Consider the following 18,907-nt stretch of genomic DNA (forward strand, 5'->3'; position numbering starts at 1 on the left):
CAGGAGAGCTAAACAGTGACTGTCAGTGTCTTTAATGTATGAAATTTGTATGAGGTAGATTTTGATCGACTTAACTCTTGAGAGCCGAATCGTCTCTGGGGAATAGTATCTAGCATTTTGGAGTATTGAGCTGGAAATTGGATAAATGCGCAGAAGAAAAAAAACCGTGGAAAACTTCTTAATGGAAATTGTTCTTGGCTGATAATTGATCTCATTTTGTTCTTTTTATCATATAGAAAAATGAATCATTTGATTCCCTTTGCCATTGTTGGTGAGCTACTTCAACATGGCGTCATAATAAAGCTCATGTCCTATGGGTCCGATCATAGCCGCCTCCCGGGTATCAAATTACGCCCTGCGAGTCTTGAGCAGTTTCCACAACACATTTTCACCTCAAAAAAACAACCACAATCCCTCATTCACTCAACGGTTTAATACCGACTTCTTTTTCTCAAACTATAAAATTAGCTTGTTGGAAAAGATATTGAATTACAAAAATGGCCAAGGGAAAAGTAGACTACAGCGTCTACCTGGTAACCGACTCGACGCCCGCAATCCTAGGCAACAAAGACCTCACCAGCGTCGTCGAAGCGGCTCTGCAGGGCGGCGTGACGATTGTGCAGTACCGCGACAAGCTGAGCGACCGAGAGACGGCGGTGAAGACGGCGAGGGCGCTGCACGAGGTGACGAGGCGGTTTGGAGTGCCGCTGCTGGTGAATGATCGGGTGGACGTTGCGGTTGAGGTTGGATGCGAGGGAGTGCATATTGGACAGGATGACATGGGTGAGTTTTTATCTTATTTTTATTTTGATTGTCTTTTTACTGTTGAGGAGCATGAGGTGAAGAAACTTCTCTAGTTGAGATTAATTCGCTTTCAATTGGTTGTCGTTGTGACAGATATATCATGGGTAACAAGAGAAGCTGACCATTCATGACTCAAAAACAAACAGCATACGAAGAAGCTCGAAAACTGCTAGGCCCCGACAAAATCATCGGCGTCACAGCCAGCTCCATCCAAGAAGCCCTCAAGGCATGTGAAGCCGGCGCCGATTATCTCGGCCTGGGCACCGTCTACGCCACTTCAACGTAAGTCGGTTGTCTCACGAGAACTCTCTCCCTTCTCCCCCCCCTTATATCAACACATGACATCTACCATACATACATACACATATGTATAACAACCGAATGACACGCAAAACACAGCAAAAAAGACACAAAATCCATCATCGGCCCCGCCGGCATCCGCTCCATCCTGCTCGGCCTCTCCTCCGCCGGCTACTCCATCCCAACCGTCTGCATCGGCGGCATCAACGGCTCCAACGCCACCTCCGTGCTGGCCGAGTCCAGCGCCGCCCCCGCAAAGAGCCTCGATGGCATCGCAGTCGTCAGCGCCATTGTCGCCGCTGCGGACCCTGCGGCCGCGGCCCGGGATTTGCTTGGAAAGGTCGTCGCCGGCCGGGTTCCGGATGTCATCAAGGGTGTGGCCGCCACGACGCCATTGTCTCATAACATGACCAACCTGGTGGGTTTCTTACTCTGAAGAATGAAATACTAAAAGGAAATTATAGAGCTATGATTGATTGACTATATTCATGCTTAGGTCGTGCAAAACTTCGCCGCTAACGTCGCTCTCGCTGTTGGCGGAAGCCCCATCATGGCCAACTACGCCGAAGAGGCCGCTGATCTGGCCAAGCTGGGAGGCGCCCTCGTCATCAACATGGGCACTGTGACGCCTGAAGGCCTGAAGAACCACATTCAAGCACTGCAGGCATATAACGCCGTTGGAGGGCCCGTCGTGCTCGATCCTGTTGGGTATGTCCATGATAACTCCTTTTGCCCCTGTATCCCCCTATTCAACTTCACTTCGTATGACATCTCACTTCGATCATAATGCTAACATCACACGTTTATAGTGCTGGAGCAACCTCCATCCGCCGCAACGCCGTCAAAACCCTTCTCTCCTCCGGCAAATTCACCGTCATCAAGGGCAACGAAGGCGAAATCCAGACCGTCTACGGCGCCTCCGTCACCCAGCGCGGCGTCGACTCCGCCTCGTCCCTGACCATCCCCCAGCGCGCCTCCCTCGCCAAAGCCGTCGCCCGCAGCACCGGCGCCGTCGTCGTGCTGACCGGCACCACGGACGTTGTTAGTGATGGCGTGCGGACGCTGCGTGTGGACAATGGGCATGAGTTTTTGGGCAGGGTTACGGGCACGGGGTGCACGCTTGGGACGACTATTAGTGCCATGGAGGCTGCGTTTCGGAGTGATCCGTTGATTGCGGCTGTGGCGGGCATGGTATTGTTTGAGATTGCGGCGGAGAGGGCGGCTGTGAGGGATGATGTTAGGGGGCCGGGGACGTTTGTGCCGGCTTTTATAGATGAGCTGAGTGCAATTCGGACGGAGACAGTAAAGGGAGACGTTGCATGGCTAGCAAAGGCCAAGATTGAAGCTCTGGCAGTAGAGTGAAGAGTGTAAATAACTATCAAGGTAGAGTGGTTGATATATAAACAAATAAAAGGAGGACTGGAAGTTATAAGATATAATTATGAGAAGAGAAACCCTATGATGTATGTTGCCTGCCGGGCTATAATACAAAATCGCTAATATAATCCAATGCCCATTCCTGCTCGCTTCAATTCTCAAAACGCCTGATGATACCGCTTTGTCCAGTCTGTAGATCGATCCAGATCCATAGTACAAACAACTCTTGATGCCCCCAATCTTACAAGTCAATCAAAAAACACCAAATTAAAACGCATCCATCACCATCGGCTCCCCATTCAAGCTCCACGCCGTATCGTTCATAAAGCTCTGCCACAAGTCATCATCCAAATCCTCCATCCCCATCATCATCCACCCCGGCCCATCCTCCCTCTTATTCACCACCGACGGCGGCGACAACGACGCAGAATCACTACTGCTCCTCACATCCATCTCCATCCCAAGTTTCTGCAGCTGCAAATCCACCAGATCCCTACCGTACTTTAACAATTTGTACATCCTATCCAGCGGATCCTCCTCCAACCAACGATCGCTCTCCCTCCGCGCTACAACCGCGCCCACGACCTCAACCTCCCGATCCAGCATCTCCCTGATGCCCAGCTCGGAAACGATATACCTGGGGTCCCACCCGGGAAGCCGTATGATGAGCATTTTGATGCCCGTGATGATGGCGTAGGCGAGATCCGAGGCGTTGAGGCCGAGGAAGTTGCGCTGCTCCTTGTCGCTGAGGTCGCAGCACTTGACCGCTGCGTGGGCGGTGTAGAAGCGGCGGAGAGCACGGAGGCAGGACCAGAGGAGTTGAATGCGGTCTTCGAGGGAGAGGCCGACTGAGGAGCAGTGGGAATCGGAGATGGACATGTCGGCGAGGAGGATTTCTGATATGGCCATGTGACATTGGATGGTGCCTGCAAAGATGTTAGAATGTTGATGGCTATAGGTATATTCATGGAACAGAGTGTTAAAGAAAAGAGGAGAGAAAAGGAATGAAGAGAACTTGCCATTGTCAACAAGATGAGCTGGTAACGATGCGCGATATGCATCAATCTGCTCCTGGAACGTCTGTATCACCATCGTCAGGGGCAGCTGCATCGGCTGCGGCTGCGTAGGATCAAACGTCATGGCCATAGATATCGACTGCGACAGCATCTGAATCTTGACCAGCTTCGCCAAGTATATATCAGAGGGATATTCCCCCGGCGAAGTAAGCATGTTGCAGAAGTTGTCTAGCTGTGAAGTGTTTATAAAGGCATCTGCCTTTTTATTGGTGTTGAAGACGCTGTTTCATATTGTCGTTAGAAAAATGAGAGAGGCAATAGGGTTCGAAAGCTGATATTCTTCGTCTTAGGGCTGCTGAACTTACATGGCGTTGACGTAGTATGTCCCCACGTATGCTCGTGCGTATTCTAGCTCTCCCCATCTGATCTCGTCTTTGCTGGTAGGGCCGGTGGCGCCACATAGACATCCGGTATTGGCTGTATTTAAACTCATAGATCTTGCGAGGAAGAGCAGGTTGGTCAACTGCGCACTCCTCAAGGCAAAGTTGTGCCTGTTTCAGGTGAAACTACCATTAGCATCGCCATATCCTGAAGCAAGGGGGTTGCAGTAAATCATTAGCGACAAAAAGACTTCACTCACCAGCCGATTATCAACAACAGTCCCTGTAGAGTTTCAAGTCTTTTACTCCCTTCCATCACCATCAACCTCCCCAGCTCAGTCATCACCTCCTTTCCCAACCGATGCTGTCTTGGCCCATCAACGAAGCAACTCACCATCATCACCACGCTCCACAAAAACGGCCTCTGTCGACGCAGCTCCGCCGCCGTCAAATGCTTCGGCACAACCACAAACGGCGCAAGGGGCGCATGTGTATCATGGAACTGCAGCAGCAAAGCCTCCGCCTCCGCCGCATCGGGCCACAGCCGATCAACCGCAACATAGTCGTTACTCCCGGCCTCGGAGCTCCACCCCGAAGCCTCGGCACTCTCTGACCTCGGCGACGGGAACAGATACTCAAACGTGACAATGCTGTCGCACTTTGTCTTCTGCCGCCGCTGCTGCGGACGCTGTCCGTGGGGCCGTTCAGTGAGCGACTGGCCATTGGTTGATGAGGTCGACACCGACTCCGGCCCCGTCGACGACGACGACGGCTGCTTGGGCCTGGGGTTTACAGCAACGACTCCATCGACAAACTGCGACGACAGCTCGTCCAATCGCTTCTCCAGCTCGGCCACCCTGGATCTCTTCGGCGCCTTTTTGGCTCGGGGCGGGGCGGGCCGCTGCGAGACGCATTCCTTGTTTAGTCTCTGGCACCTAACAACAACAACACAGGCAAACGTATTAATAAACCAAAGTCCTGCCGTAACACACAATAACGTAAACAACAGCAAAAGCCAACCAAGCCCAAAGAGAGATAGGATAGGGAAATCACTCCGGAGCCGCACTGACAACCAAAAAAGAAAATCCCGTCCCCGGGTCCCTCCGAGAGAGGAGGGAACAACAAACACACCCCACGCACGTACATCTCCCCTCCCCTCCCCCCGGGATCGGGCTCCGGAGGAATACAAATACAAAAGCACACCACGGGCAGACTCAAATGCAAGAGAGCTCTCACATACCTTTCACACTTGCTGCTCCTCTCCGGGCCGGGAATGCACCGCGCCTTGGCCTTTGCACATGTCGTGCAAGCCTTCGGACCTTTATTAGTGAGCTCCATCGCCGGGGGGCCGGGACGGTAGGTCTTCTTTTCTTGATGCTTGCTTCTGGGGATGCCGAGGTCTCTCTCTCTATTATTTTGTGGAGGGCTGGTTCGCTTGTACTTTTTGGATTTACACACAAGGTATGGAAATCCCCGGTGCAAGTACTAGGTCTTTAGGTTAGTTACGGAGCCGTAGATGGCTTTTGCTCCGTAAGCTCGCCGCGTGGAGTTGCTCCGTCTTGATATCACGGAAGAGTAAAGTATGGTTGATAAGTGATAAGGGAGACAGACAAAAGAGAAAGACACCAAAAACAAAAAGTAAGTTGGGTGGTGGTGTGAATTTTTAGCACGGGGAATCGAAACAGGCAGCCATTCATCCAGTCAGCACATGTCCCAACAAAACAAGCAGAGAGAGAAAAACAAAAGTTGCCAATGTACGAGAGAGAGAGAGAGAGGAAAGGGAATCTCATTCATTCGGGGGGCTTCTGCAGAAACGGAACGATCCAGAGAAGGGCTCCATGAAGGCCTGAGAGACGGAGAGTCGGAGTTGAAATTGCACCGGACGTCCGTCTCGGAACTTGTGGGGCTGATGTTCCGCGGGTTGCGGTTGACAGTTGACAGTTGACATCCGACACATTTTTCCAGCTCCGGGGAGTGCTAGGCCGAATGGGGAGACGGGTACTGTACTCGTACATACAGTTGTAGCAGCTGCCAGACATTCCATGGCAAAAGTGACAGCCAACATGCAGCATGTGGGAATGACGCAGTTTGCAATCATGGGCGTCTTATTGGCCAACTGGAAAACGTCAATTAAAGATTTCATTTACACAAGGCGTTAGTTCCGATCCAAGGCGATACGAGTAAGTACACGGAGTTATACAAAGTACGTCATCACAAGATGAATATAGATGGACACAGACACAGAAACACAAGGCACAATGCAGAGGGACACAAGAGAGGTTATAGGCGGCATCGTATACGACGCCAAAGAACTTATTGTATTCGTCATCCCATCTTATATGCAGCTTTAGCTGTCGTGGGAGCATCAAAAAAAAGTGTCATCAAAAATGTGGCTATATAGAGAAAGGAACTTGATTTGCAGCTGGCTCGAGGCAAGCCGCGGCCATCGCATGGCGGCACTCGGTCATTTAAGCCGAGACGTCCATCACGCGGTTGGCGTTGTTTTCCTCGCGGGCGAGCAGAGCCTCGGTGATGCCATTTTCAGGAACACCGGCGGCCTTGGCCTCCTGCGTGGCCTGCTCGATACCCAGCAGCTTATCAGTCCACAGAGGCTCCTGGACGTTGTCCGGTTCGCCGACGCCAATGAAGCCACCCTCAGCAGCCCATTGCGAAGTGCGCTTGATATCAAGGCGAGTCCAGATCTCATCAAGAGCAGTCACGAGCTTCTCGCGGAGTTCCTTGTTGTGGCCGGGGGTAGGAGTGACTCGGAGACGCTCCTGGCCAACGGGGACGGTGGGGTAGTTAATGGCCTGGACATAGATCTTGTAGTCCTGGAGGAGAAGATCCGAGGCGGCCTTGGCCAAACCAGCGTTGCCGACCAGGATGGGGATAATGTGAGACGGGTTAGGAATGACGGGAATGTCGCGGGCGTTGAGCTCCTCCTTGACGGCGCGGGTGTGGAGCTGTTGCAGGCGACGGTCGCCATCATAGGCCATCTGGTACTCGATAGAAGCCCTGGCGCCGGCCATTGTTGCCGGTGGCAGAGTCGAGGTGAAGATGAAGCCGGGAGCGAGCGATCGGATCATGTCGACAAACTTGGCGCTGCCAGCAATGTAGCCACCAACGCATCCGTAGGCCTTGGCAAGAGTTCCGGTGAAAATGTCAATGCGGTCCATGATGGTTCCACGAGGCCTGCCGTTGGCATGAGCCTCCCAATCCAGGTGCTCGGCAACACCAGCGCCGGTTGGGCCGTACATGCCGACAGCGTGAACTTCATCCAAAAAGGTGAGAGCGCCATACTTTTCAGCCAGGTTGCAAATTTCCTCAATCGGTCCAATGGAACCGCACATGCTGTAAACGGACTCGAAAGCGATAATCTTGGGGACGTGCAGAGGCAGCGACGCCAGCTTGGCCTCGAGATCTGCAATGTCATTGTGCTTGAAAACAATCTTCTTGGTTCCAGAATGGCGAATGCCCTGAATCATGGAAGCGTGGTTTAAGCTGTCAGACAGGATAACACAGTCTGGGAGTTTGCTGCCAAGAGTGGCCAGAGTGGCATCGTTGGCAACGTAGCAGGAGCTAAAGACAAGGGCCGACTCGGTGGCGTGGAGCTTGGCCAGCGTCTGCTCCAATTCAACGGCATGCTTGTTGTGTCCAGAAATATTTCTAGTGCCTCCAGCACCGGCACCATATTTCTCCAGAGCTTCGTGCATGGTGTTGAGAACGTGCTGGTTTCCACCCATGCCGAGGTAGTCGTTGGCGCACCAGACGGTCACCTTGTCCTCCTTACTGGCCATGTGGGCAACCGGGAACTCCTTGGCGAGGCGATTGATGTTGTTAAAGTAACGGTACGATTTGTCCTTGTGCTTCTTGTCCAGTTCGGACTGGTAGAAATCCTCATAGGAAAACTTGCCGGTCGAGCTGAAGACGGACGGAGTCGCGGCGACCGGCGGCGCATCTTTGCGGGTTGCCACGCCGGGAGGAGGAGGTGGCGCTGTAACAAAATATACATGTTAGTTGGATTGAATTGATTCACAATTGCAATTGCAAACTTCATGAAAAACTCACCATTCTTGCGTCCCTCGAGAATTGGGCTTTCAACAGCCCGGGCCTCCTGGTTGCGGCTCGTGTGAAGCCTGGCCTTGCCGGTGGTCTTGGTCTGCGCCGAAAAGGCACGAATGCCAGCCGCAGCGCCGTACTTGGACGATTGAACGGCCATGGCCTTGCCCATGACGGGGCAGCGGTGCGCATACAGCTGCAGCTTGGACATGGTGCCGCCCAATGGCGAGGCCTTGGGGCGAGCCACCGTCGACATGGCACGCAGGGTCGCGGGCGATGCCGACTTCAAGAACGGGCACATGGCCTTGGATTGACGCAGGACGCTATCCATGGCGAAGAAGTTGGTGTTGATCAGATGTTCGCTGGTTGCAGGATTGACGATGGGAGAAGCCTAGAATTCGGGTTGTTCCAGGTTCAATGTTGCAAAGTAAGCGTGGCAACAATTGAGGAAGCTGGGAAGAGAAAAGAGAAAAAAATAGCCCGTGGTGTTTAGTCAGTGGTGAGACGAAAAAGCGGAGGAATAGTCCAGCCACAGAAACCCCGTGTCAGGTCGCCTTTCCAGATTTGTCTGTCCACAAGCACAAAGCACAAAGCGGTTGCACTGCACCTCGAGTCCCTGCAATTGCTTGCAGAAAAAAAAGGAGAAAATAAAGATACTTGTCCAGTCGATGCGAGTGGAGGAAAACGGAAGAAGAAATAGAAGATGCAGAAAAGTGGAAGACAATGGAAACTCGTCCATCCGAGGCTCGGGGACAGCGCCAATATCTATTCCAGACAGTCTCAGACTCAAGACTCACTAATACGACACCACCCCACAGCTTCACTTCCCGAATGCCGGAGTCCCCCCAACATCCAATACTCGTACTGTACATACAGTACGCCCCAAAATACGCCCTCTCAGCTGCAGTTTACGCCTCTGGCGATTCCGGCCTCTCGCTCGCTGCAACTTCTAGAAGCCCCTGCAAAACCCGCCCGTTATAGCGCGTGCATCCCAGCCAGTCAGCCGTCAGACCAACCCGCTCGCCTCGGCCTGGCTCGGGTCGTCTGACATTGCCTCGCTGCTGATTGGCCGACCTTCCAATGCCCTGCATCTTCGGATCTCCGGTTAGGGCCATGGCAGTTCGGAAAAGAAGTTGAGCCCTTTTTGTCTTTGCCTGTAGTCCACTCCGTATATTCTCCGGTTTTACGGAGTGCAGCCAACCTTGTCGTCATTCTCGTTGCCCGACTACGGGCTACCTGCATTGCAGCGCTGTCCTTTACTTGCTCAGCCGTTATTAGTGCTTTAAATGTGTAATTCTCACTTGTCAGGTCCAAATGCTCTGCATCAATTCTCCATTGCCAATGACTCAAATTGCTCACTTTATGGACTGATTCTCCCAGTCCTTCGTATGATTTCTGCTGTTCTAGACCGCATACATCCACTAAAAATCGCCGTGGCTGCCCATGCAGCACAATCTCCATTTCCTACATGTATATCTTCTTCTCCTGTCCTATTAGCTAGCGGTAAATAGAGAGACTCCAAAAATCCCATCCCGTGCTGCTCCAGAGGTCTGTAACGAACTTGGTAGAATCGAATACCATCCCTGATAGAGAAGAAGAAAAAACGCCAAACAACAAGGCCAAGCAACACCCGCATTCTCGCCGTTATACTCCATATGGAGCATTGGTGGGTATCTCGATTTTACATAAACTGACATGAGACTAAAGGACCACAAGAAGCCCAGAAAAAAAGAAAGAAAGAAAAAGAGGCTTAAAAAGTTTTAGCCGCCCAAACGCCGCACTCCGCCGCATGAATGCCGCAAACACCGGAATGAACTCGCCTCACCGTCCTCAGTATTGTATCGTATGCGCACGTTTTCTTCTCAAAAATTTTGGCTGTTGGGCTGATGGAGTGCATTGTTTGCCCATTGAGGTAGCCGAAAGCGACGCTCCGTCCTTTTATCGGCCGCTCGCCGCATTACCTGCGCATCTTCGGAAGCTCGAGCCGAATGTGGCATCGGCCGATGGATATTGTTCAAGTTCTGTTAAACCCCGGTGTAAGCACAAGAGAGGATATCAAACACAGCCAGGAGGAAAACATCAATAGGAAGAAAATCATGACAAACCTACACTTGGGTCAGGTGTCTCAAATACCCGTCTTAATTGGGCCAAAAAGTCCTTCTCCGAATGACCGTTCATAATTGCGATCCTATTTTGGATTTCCTCTTCCGGTGCTGTTGCTAGGTATGTTGGAGTGCAATGGCCCAATACTATCGCAAGCATAAACCGGCGATTATTTCGTATATGGTTCAGCAGGAGGCGCCATCGAGCGTCGTCAGGGAGAAACCCATGGCCCTGTGCTTTTTGGGCCACGGTAATTCCTTCGGTAAGCATTCTTGCTACATCAGGCGAATTATCTTTGATTTCTGAATGAGCTTCTATCATTTTAGCCAACTCCTTCTCGAAATCGACCTTAGCATGACTCCGAGGCTGGCTGAACAATGATGCCCCTGTGTTAGTCGCAAGTGCCGCAACTGTTGGCGTTGATCCTTCTTCTTGTCCCATTTCCCTTGCCGCACCATTCGATGGCGTTATTGGAAAGATAGATGGAGCGTTAGATCTCAGGATATGTGTGTTTGCCCCGGTCATTGGTAACGGGGCTGACGACGAAAACTGCGGCATGTGCGCCTTTGCTCTGGATATTAGTCATGAGCTCTTGGTGGTGAAAGGATCTCGCATCACTTACTTGAGGGCCAAGTGGCACGATACCATCTGCTTGTGTTTGCGCAACCGGCTCAGTGTTTGTATTTGGTGCCGTTGTTTCGTCATGAGCAAGACCCTGTGACGGACTCAATTGTGGTATATACAGGTCCTCCATCAAGCGTGCGTTGAAATCGGCCATATCAACCCTAGAGGGCCTGGCGGCTTCAGCCATAGCTCGAATCTGTTCTGCTCTTTGTTTCTGGTCCAGCATCATCCTGTACTTCTCAGGGTTGGTGTGCCTTATCCGCTCCAAGTCGTGCAGCTCTTGGGCGTACTTTCGCTCTTCATCTGTCAGTTCATTGGTGGGGTCTTCTTCTTCAAATGTATCTGTCGAGATGATTTCGCGAATGGTACCTCCAGGTTGAGCATGCTCGATGAGCTTGTCCAGTATTCTGTCTCGACCTTTTAAGACTCCGAGGTCCTTGGCTGGCTTCGGTTTTATTGGCTGAAGCAACTCCCCTACTCGCTTGCCCCAGCTAACGGGTTTCTTCTTGTCTACCACGCGTGACGCGAGTTGCATCTTGAAAACAGTCTTATTTTGCAATGCCTCCTCAAAAGCTCCTGAAACGACAAATTGATAGACGTATACCGTCTTTTGTTGCCCAAATCGGTAGGCTCGTCCCACCGCTTGTTGCTCTGTCACCGGATTCCACTTGAAATCAAAGATGACCACACGGTTGGCACCGTAAATATTAAGGCCCACGCCACCAGCATCTGTAGAAATGAGATAGATCTCTTGCTTCCCAGTATTGAAAGCTTTGATCTGCTCCTGTCGTTTGTTAACGGCGGTTGAACCGTCTAGGCGACATACCGTACGCCTTTGCTCCTTGAACAAATTTTCGAGATAATCCAAGGTAAGAAGAGAGTGGCTAAACACGAGAACCTTGTCTCCTATAGCACGTGCTTCATCTAGAATCATGAGAAGAAGCTCAACTTTTCGTGACAGAGCAGGATTGGCATTATCAGCCTTGCTTGTCTCCTTAAGAACACTAGAAATCATACTCTGGGGAAAGGTCATCGCCGGAGCTTTAGTCTTCTCAATGCAATCGTCGCCTGTGTCGTCTTCGTTTTCGTCGGTTTCTTTCAGCTGTGCCGCCGCTGGTGTCCTTGATGATCCTGGCACATCTGCCTTGGACGACATTTCCAACACCTTTTGCCTGAAGCAACGGGGATGATTGCAGATGAGCCTGAGGTGATCTGTGGCGCCAAATACCATTACCTGTTTCGAGTCCGCCAAATACGGCGCCATTTCGGCCAAGTAGAGGTTGTAGAGTAGTTTCTGAGTGGGGGTTGGCTCAACAAATAGGACGAATTCGTACTTGGCAGGCAGCTCATGTTTGACACTCTGAGTGGTGGCTCGTTGCACTTTGGGTGCTACATTGAGCTTCAATACTTCCAGCATTTTCAGGGCTTTTCGTTTTTCTTCCCTTGTACTGTCATGCCACAGGCCGCATTGGATTGGGTTGCCGTATATGTCTCGAAATTCTTGTTCAGGGCCGAGGAAATTCGGCGCCACCCAGTTGATCATCCAATAGTACTCTTCGACATTGTTGGACAGTGGAGAGCCGGTCAAGGCAATTCGACTTCTAGTGCGAAATTCCTGGCAAGCTCGGTGAATCTTCGATTTCGGATTCTTCATCGCATGGGCTTCGTCACATATCACCATGTTAGGCGACTGTGTAAGTATCTCCCGCATGTCGTTTTCGGTCCCTACAAACATCTGGTGCCCAACAACCAACACTCCGCCATCTCGCTCCCAGGCCTTGATAATCGACATGCGTTCATTCCCTTTCTGAGCTGACTCGAGTTTAAACACATTGCCAAGTAAGCCTTTGGGGGACCACATCAATATCTCGTCGAGCCAATTATCGACCAGGCCAGCGGGGCATAGGATAAGTGACTGCGACTTTCTGAGCTCTTGGGGAACCTGTGAACGCACAGATTCATCATCTGAGTTTGCAGCCTCGGTCACAGCTACCAGAAATGTGATGACTTGCATCGTTTTCCCTAGGCCCATGGTGTGAGCGAGGAGACAGCCCTGGCGAGTCTTTCGCTCCTTTGCGTCGAGGACAATTTGGTCCCACAGAAACCGCACTCCATTGATCTGATGATCCTTTATGCGCTGTCCGATATCATCGTTCACATAAATGAATGGTTGGTCGTCCTCCTTGCTTTCGTTGATAATGACTCGAGACTTATCCACAGAGAGGGCGTTTGAGTTTGCTAGAGTAGCTCGCACTTTCTCTCGGCGAGCCTCAATCTCTGCAGCACGTTTCATCTCTCGTTCTCGAAGAGCAACGCCCTCTTTATTTTGGATAATTTCTTTGACCACGTGTTTGCGCACCTTTGAGGGCGTATCGGTAACGCCAAGCTGATGCTCATCAGCTTCGTCTAGCCCTATTTCGTCGTCAAAGGCATCGGTTCTGTAAATTTGGTTGCTCTGTGGGAATTGGGGCGCCCACTCTTTAATAAACGCATGGAAAGTAGAGAAGAAAGCCTTTGCGCGATTGATTCTGTTCTTGTCTGTCTTGTCCAAAGCCACGATTCGCTTATCTATCAATTGACGGCACCGCGTGCAGCTCAAGAAGAGTTTTGTGACATCAAATGCAACGGTTGTTGTCTCTTCTTTTCCAATATCGGACTCTTGGGTAAGAGGATTCGTCTGGTGGGAGTGTATTGAAGCCTGCCAAGCATCTTCTGCCGTATTGTCTTGCATTAATCGAAGAATCCATTCACGGCGAGTCTGTGGAAGCTTCCATAGCAGACAGAGAACTAATCTCCAACGATCTTTCTGCTTTGCCCAGTGCCTTGGAGAATGTTCACCGATGGTCTGTAGGCTTCCCAGATGATCCATAGGCGGTACCTCTTTGGGCAAAACGATTGCTAGCAATGACTTTTCTGCGATGACACCAGCTTCTCGCACTTCACGCTTAACCGGAGATGTCAAATCAATGTATTGTATCGCCGATTTACTGTCTGTGATTTGATCATCAGACTCCAGAAGCGTAAGATCGATGACCATGTCAGATTCAATATCAGATGGTATGTGACTTGGTCGAAATGGTAGCGATTGGGGAACGTCTTCAAAAGACTCTCTGTCGGCCATGAACAAGTCACCTTTATCGCCATCATCAGGCACAATGAATTCATCTTCATCGCCATCATGAGGCACAAGGAATTCCTCTTCATCAGGCACAAGGAATTCACCTTCATCATCACTAGTCAGCACTTCGTCGCCGAAAGGATCCAGGGGAGTCTTTGCGGTAGATAATTTCGGCTTTGGCTTTGGCATATCCAAGGGTTTAGGCGGGGCTTCGCGCTGTTCCAGAAGCTCAAGCAGCCATGTTTGATACAGCTTGTCGCTCAAACTCTGCTCCATAACACTTGCTTGCGTTCGGACCTCGCGCTCCGTTTGCCAAGTGTTGTCGAGTATTTCGGCATAAAGCTTCTTTATCCGCGCTTCATAGCGCAAAACTTCTCTGCGCACCTTAAATCTCTTCTCTTTAGTCCTCTCTCCTCGCGTAGACTTTTTCCAGATTTGGTAGGCTTTGAGGTTGTATTTAGGCAGCTTTGTTTCTTTCCATCTAGCTTCCATGGCAGCCATCTCTTCCTTCAAGATGGATCCCACGCGCTCTGTGGAGAATTGGCGGGCCTGTTCACGCTCCCTTGCAGCAGTCTCTGCGTTCTCTTCATCAATCTCTCGCTGCGTCTCTTCATCCCAAGAATCTGGCAGGTCGTCAAGATTAACCACAGACCCACTTCTGTCAGAAGGGGTCGGAGACCTAACAACAGCATCACCCCGTTTGAGCGCCGCTTCTTTCTTGGAGTTTTTACGTAATTGCCTTCGTATGATGCTGTTGGTGACAAGTCTTTTCCCAGGAGGTATCGTGTATTTTGAAGACAGGACGGCAAATCCGCCATTGACATGACTGATCCGAGGGACGTCAGGAGAATCAATATGAGACAGCACAATTTCTCGACGGCGGCCTTTTTCGCCTAGGTAGGCATAAACAGGGGAAATTTCTGTAGCGGGACGCTCGTCATTATTGCTTTGTTCCTGAACTGTGTCCACCAAATTTAATGGTGCTGTTTGCGTCAATGCAAGTGAATCCGAATCAGCCAGAGGCTTCGTGCTCAAGTTTGTTGGCGCTAATCGTCTCCGCTTAGAAGGCTGTTCTTCGCTTTGCTGAGCAGGCGGCGGGCTTTCAATGAGATTAAGAGGAGGAACAGATGCAGAGTCTGCCTTGATACAATGATCTGTGTCTCCATTCCTTGTTTGCATGACACAGTCCCCGTCAAATTCTGCAAAGAAGTTGTCGAAGGATGTAACATCTTGAACATGTCTTGTATTCATCCCTTCCTCTTGATCTGTCTCATGCTTGGCTGGATTGCCATGTAGGCCTAAATTTGGTGATGCATATGAATACGGCTTCACGGGAGGTGTATTGGCTGTCTCGCCTTTGACGTCACCTCCTTCTTCGTCGAGGTTGGTCGCATCGCGGCTCTCTTTCAGCCATTTTTTCTTCCATGAACGAAAACCTTGACTTTTCGCTTGGAAACTAAGGATGGCCTCTGCTAGACCTGCTTTGCTGCGCGCAGTGGTTATGCCGAGAGCTTCCTGCAGCTCTCTCCTTCCAAAAAGAAGCTCGTAGGTGAGCAGTGTTCTTCCATCGATGTCTTCAGTAGCTAGCTTCGCGGCCAACGCAGCCGGATTTCTGACCCATAGATGGCTTTGAGAACAGAGTTCCCTTGAGAGAGTATCTGGGTCCCAGTAGAACGGATCATTCTGAGTCGCAGTACCCATCAGGGCCACGGGTGCAGTCAATGCGAATGAATCCACTATCAAGCGTTAGCCAGTCATATCTCGTAGGCTTGAGCAAGATTTGCTGGTCGTTTCATCTTCAAATAGAAAGAAGGGCAATGTTTTCATAAAGATTGAAGGTGACGTAAACAAAGATTGTGGTGCAGGAAATAGAGAGCCAACTCACTACTAGGATTTCTCCCGCTGAAAGCAGCGTGTGCATTAGAACAGAGAGATGGCGGTTTTGTGAAGAGGGGAAGGAATCCTTGAAACAGGTCGAAACATTCGAGAAGAAGATTAAAGAGAGATGAGTAAAAGGAGATATGATGGGATGAAAAGAGAAAGATGGAAATGATAAGAGATGGGAGCGTGCTTGATATCTGAGGTTGTGAGGAAGAGGAATATTAAATGGCCCGTGCCCTCACTTAATCCGCGAGAAAAGCAAATAGAAAGTAAAAGAACCGCAAACAATTCTAGGAATCTTCCCAGAAAACAACAAGAACAAAGAAATGCAACCCTGCACAGACTGCTAATGACCAGATGCGGGCTGCGTGCTCATAAGTTTGTTTGCTGTGGTGATTGCATCTGTGCAGGCTCGATACGCGTTGGCTCGAGTTTGTTGGTTGAGAAATAGAACGATTCAAGCACGCACTCACGTGACTCTCGAATGCGCAAACCACAGATGCAGCGGATCAACTCTTCTCCTTGTGTATGCCCAGCTGCCACGAGCGCGGCCGGGCGCTTTATATCTGTGCTGTTGTTTGGTTTTTCCTTGTGTTCTTTTTCTTCGAATTATTTTTCATGCCGGCCTCAGCCCACCAAAGCTTAAAAAGATGACGGCACTGGTGTCAGGGCGTCTCAGCCATGGCGGTAGTGCCAAAGCGGGAACTGCTAGGGAGGCGGCTAGTATGTAGTCTAGGGTCTCAGACAAACGTGGTTTACAGGGGACTGGCGCCTAGTTGGGGGAGCTGATAGGCGATCGCGGGGGCTGAGGCGGGCACTGGGTTGCGCTGCGTCTGGACAAGGCATCTTTTTCGCAGCTGGGATCCAACGACCGAGGGACGGCTGGCATAATGATGAGCGCAAAGAAGAAGAATAGCGTATATAGGGTTGCTTGTTATAATTTTTCTATACATATGGAATGATTTTAAGCTGATGTAGCGATTCCTATACAAATAATTGATCCAAGTTCATCAAGGTGCCTCTAATCTCTGGAAGAGAGAAGAAGAAAAAAAATTCATTAAGACGCAATTAATAAGCCACTCAGCGACATCGCGCCCTAGCATCAACGTCCCATCCGCTCAGCCTACGGGCAACTCTTACACAACCAACAACCACACTTGAAACTTCTTCACCACAATTCCCGGCCGTTATCCAGACCCAACAGCCTCCAGCTAGCCATTTTCCCCCTCTCCAACGAGGCCTCCTACCCGCCTCGCCTCATTCCCAGCCATCATGGCTTCTCTCACGAGCGGGGCATTCCCCCCACCACTGAAAGAGACTGAGAAGAATGCTCTCGTCGAGGTTGTCAAGGACTGGGCCATTGCCAATGGCCTCGCTGTGCGGTCGCCCCCCACGGTTGTTCCATCTGAGACAGATCCAGCGGGCATCACGGCCGTCAACGTCCCCGTCACTCTCTTCCCCAGTCCGTTCCCGAAGAAGTGCTTCGAGCAGGGGCAGGCGGTGCAGCAGACTTACAATGAGCTGTATGCGGCCGTGGGTCGTGACGAGGCATTTCTGGAGCAAACAGTCAAGGAGTGAGCAGCAGCAATAGACATCTTATCCCTTTTGTGAGCTTCATCAGACTAACGTAATCTGCTCAGGGTCATAGATGGTGACGACTTCATCCGCAACCTGTGGGATGTTCATCTCAAGGTCAAGGCTGAGGGCTACACTCAGGTATCTACTACATCACCCTTTACAAATTGATTTCTACCTATGAGCGTCATACTCATTCATGACCCTTGCCTCCAGCCTCTGTCCCTAGGCCTATTTAGATCAGACTACATGGTTCACCAAGACAGCTCAACGTCTCCCCCGTCCGTCCAAGCGAAGCAAGTTGAATTCAACACCATTGCTGCATCTTTCGGTGGTCTCTCAGCTTACACCTCAAAACTACACAAGTCAGTCCATACCTCACCTTTTATATGATCACAGAAGCTAAACCCTCCTCATAGATTTCTTGCTGATACCGAGTACCCCCTACTCCAAAATGCCTTGGCACCCAACTCACTCAACCTTCCCGATAATCAAAGCATCCAGGGCCTCGCCGGCGGTATCCAAGCCGCCTTTCACGCATACCCCAAATCAGAACTAGGTTACGCCAAGTGCGTCATCTTCCTGGTCCAGGGCGGCGAACGCAACATCTTTGACCAACGCCATCTGGAGTACCAAGTCACTCAGTCATCACCAACGATACCAGTCTTCAGACTTGCCATTGCCGACATCCTTAAGCACACTACCCTCGCCGACACCTCGAAGCGCCAGCTCCTCTACCATCTTCCCCGTGACCCCTCCAAAGTCTTCGAAGTAGCTGTCATCTACATGCGATCTGGTTACCACACCAATGACTACCCTGATCAAACAGCCTGGGACGCCAGATACCACCTAGAGCGATCTGGTGCGATCAAGTGTCCCAGCATCCTCACCCAACTCGCCGGTACGAAAAAGGTCCAGCAAGTGCTCGCCACTCCTCGGCCATCATCCGCGCCGTCTGTCCTCAGCAAATTCATCGACGACAGCACGCCAGCTGCAGCCGAGCTCTGGAAAACGTTTACCAACATTTACCCCATGGACACATCTGAGGCTGGTCTAGAAGCACGCAGGAAGGCCCAGGATCCCGAGCTTTGCAAGGCATACGTTCTCAAGCCCCAACGAGAGGGTGGAGGCAACAACATCTACCGCAGCGCCATCCCCGAGTTCCTCAAGGCGCTGCCAGAATCCCACTGGAGCGCATATATTCTCATGGAACTCATTGTACCGCCTCCGGTTTCAAACATCATCCTTCGAAATGGCCACCTGGAGGAGGGTGGCATCATATGCGAGTTGGGCATATACGGTACATGTCTATGGAATCAGGGCACCGGTGAGATACTCCACAACAAGGGCGCAGGATATCTGCTCCGTTCAAAGGGAGACCAGAGTGAGGAGGGCGGCGTTGCGGCAGGGTACGGTTGCATGGATAGCGTCAGTCTGGTGTAGAAACTGAATCATTAGAATCAAATCAGTAAAGTAAAATAAAAGTCAATACTACTTATCATCACAAGCACGTAGGGGACTCGTATTAAAGATGCTCCGGCAAACTAGCCTTGGGAGCGCACATCGCATAGAAGCTAGCAAGAGAGCCGAGAGTTCATCCACCATAACAGATCGTACATCATATCATCAGGCAATACAGTTACATAGTAGGCATCCATCCGCCCTTCAAT

General features: G+C 50.9%; 5 protein-coding genes across 5 annotated transcripts; 2 read left to right on the top strand and 3 right to left on the bottom strand.

The window, feature by feature from the left end:
• Window positions 1-497: 497 nt before the first annotated feature.
• Window positions 498-2,466, top strand: T069G_05403 (hydroxyethylthiazole kinase family domain-containing protein; the record flags this gene model as incomplete). Its single annotated transcript, XM_056172613.1, has 5 exons — window positions 498-783; window positions 951-1,086; window positions 1,204-1,522; window positions 1,601-1,812; window positions 1,914-2,466. The coding sequence occupies 5 exons, from the start codon at window positions 498-500 to the stop codon at window positions 2,464-2,466; spliced, it is 1,506 nt and encodes a 501-aa protein (XP_056029471.1).
• Window positions 2,467-2,748: 282 nt separating this feature from the next.
• On the bottom strand, window positions 2,749-5,215 carry T069G_05404 (uncharacterized protein; the record flags this gene model as incomplete). The annotated part of the gene is made up of 7 exons (XM_056172614.1): window positions 2,749-3,407; window positions 3,501-3,778; window positions 3,863-4,048; window positions 4,138-4,160; window positions 4,272-4,565; window positions 4,620-4,812; window positions 5,118-5,215. The coding sequence occupies 7 exons, from the start codon at window positions 5,213-5,215 to the stop codon at window positions 2,749-2,751; spliced, it is 1,731 nt and encodes a 576-aa protein (XP_056029472.1).
• Window positions 5,216-6,345: 1,130 nt separating this feature from the next.
• Window positions 6,346-8,267, bottom strand: T069G_05405 (aminotransferase class I and II domain-containing protein; the record flags this gene model as incomplete). Its single annotated transcript, XM_056172615.1, has 2 exons — window positions 6,346-7,871; window positions 7,946-8,267. The coding sequence occupies 2 exons, from the start codon at window positions 8,265-8,267 to the stop codon at window positions 6,346-6,348; spliced, it is 1,848 nt and encodes a 615-aa protein (XP_056029473.1).
• A 1,531-nt stretch (window positions 8,268-9,798) lies between these two features.
• Window positions 9,799-15,482, bottom strand: T069G_05406 (uncharacterized protein; the record flags this gene model as incomplete). Its single annotated transcript, XM_056172616.1, has 5 exons — window positions 9,799-9,957; window positions 10,046-10,425; window positions 10,495-10,603; window positions 10,662-13,828; window positions 13,886-15,482. The coding sequence occupies 5 exons, from the start codon at window positions 15,480-15,482 to the stop codon at window positions 9,799-9,801; spliced, it is 5,412 nt and encodes a 1,803-aa protein (XP_056029474.1).
• A 1,452-nt stretch (window positions 15,483-16,934) lies between these two features.
• Window positions 16,935-18,680, top strand: T069G_05407 (eukaryotic glutathione synthase, ATP binding domain-containing protein; the record flags this gene model as incomplete). Its single annotated transcript, XM_056172617.1, has 4 exons — window positions 16,935-17,236; window positions 17,303-17,378; window positions 17,454-17,602; window positions 17,657-18,680. 4 exons carry the CDS (start codon window positions 16,935-16,937, stop codon window positions 18,678-18,680), a joined length of 1,551 nt encoding a protein of 516 aa, XP_056029475.1.
• Window positions 18,681-18,907: the final 227 nt, after the last annotated feature.

Source organism: Trichoderma breve, chromosome 3 (genome assembly GCF_028502605.1).
Source record: "Trichoderma breve strain T069 chromosome 3, whole genome shotgun sequence".
Classification (NCBI taxonomy): Eukaryota; Fungi; Ascomycota; class Sordariomycetes; order Hypocreales; family Hypocreaceae; genus Trichoderma; species Trichoderma breve.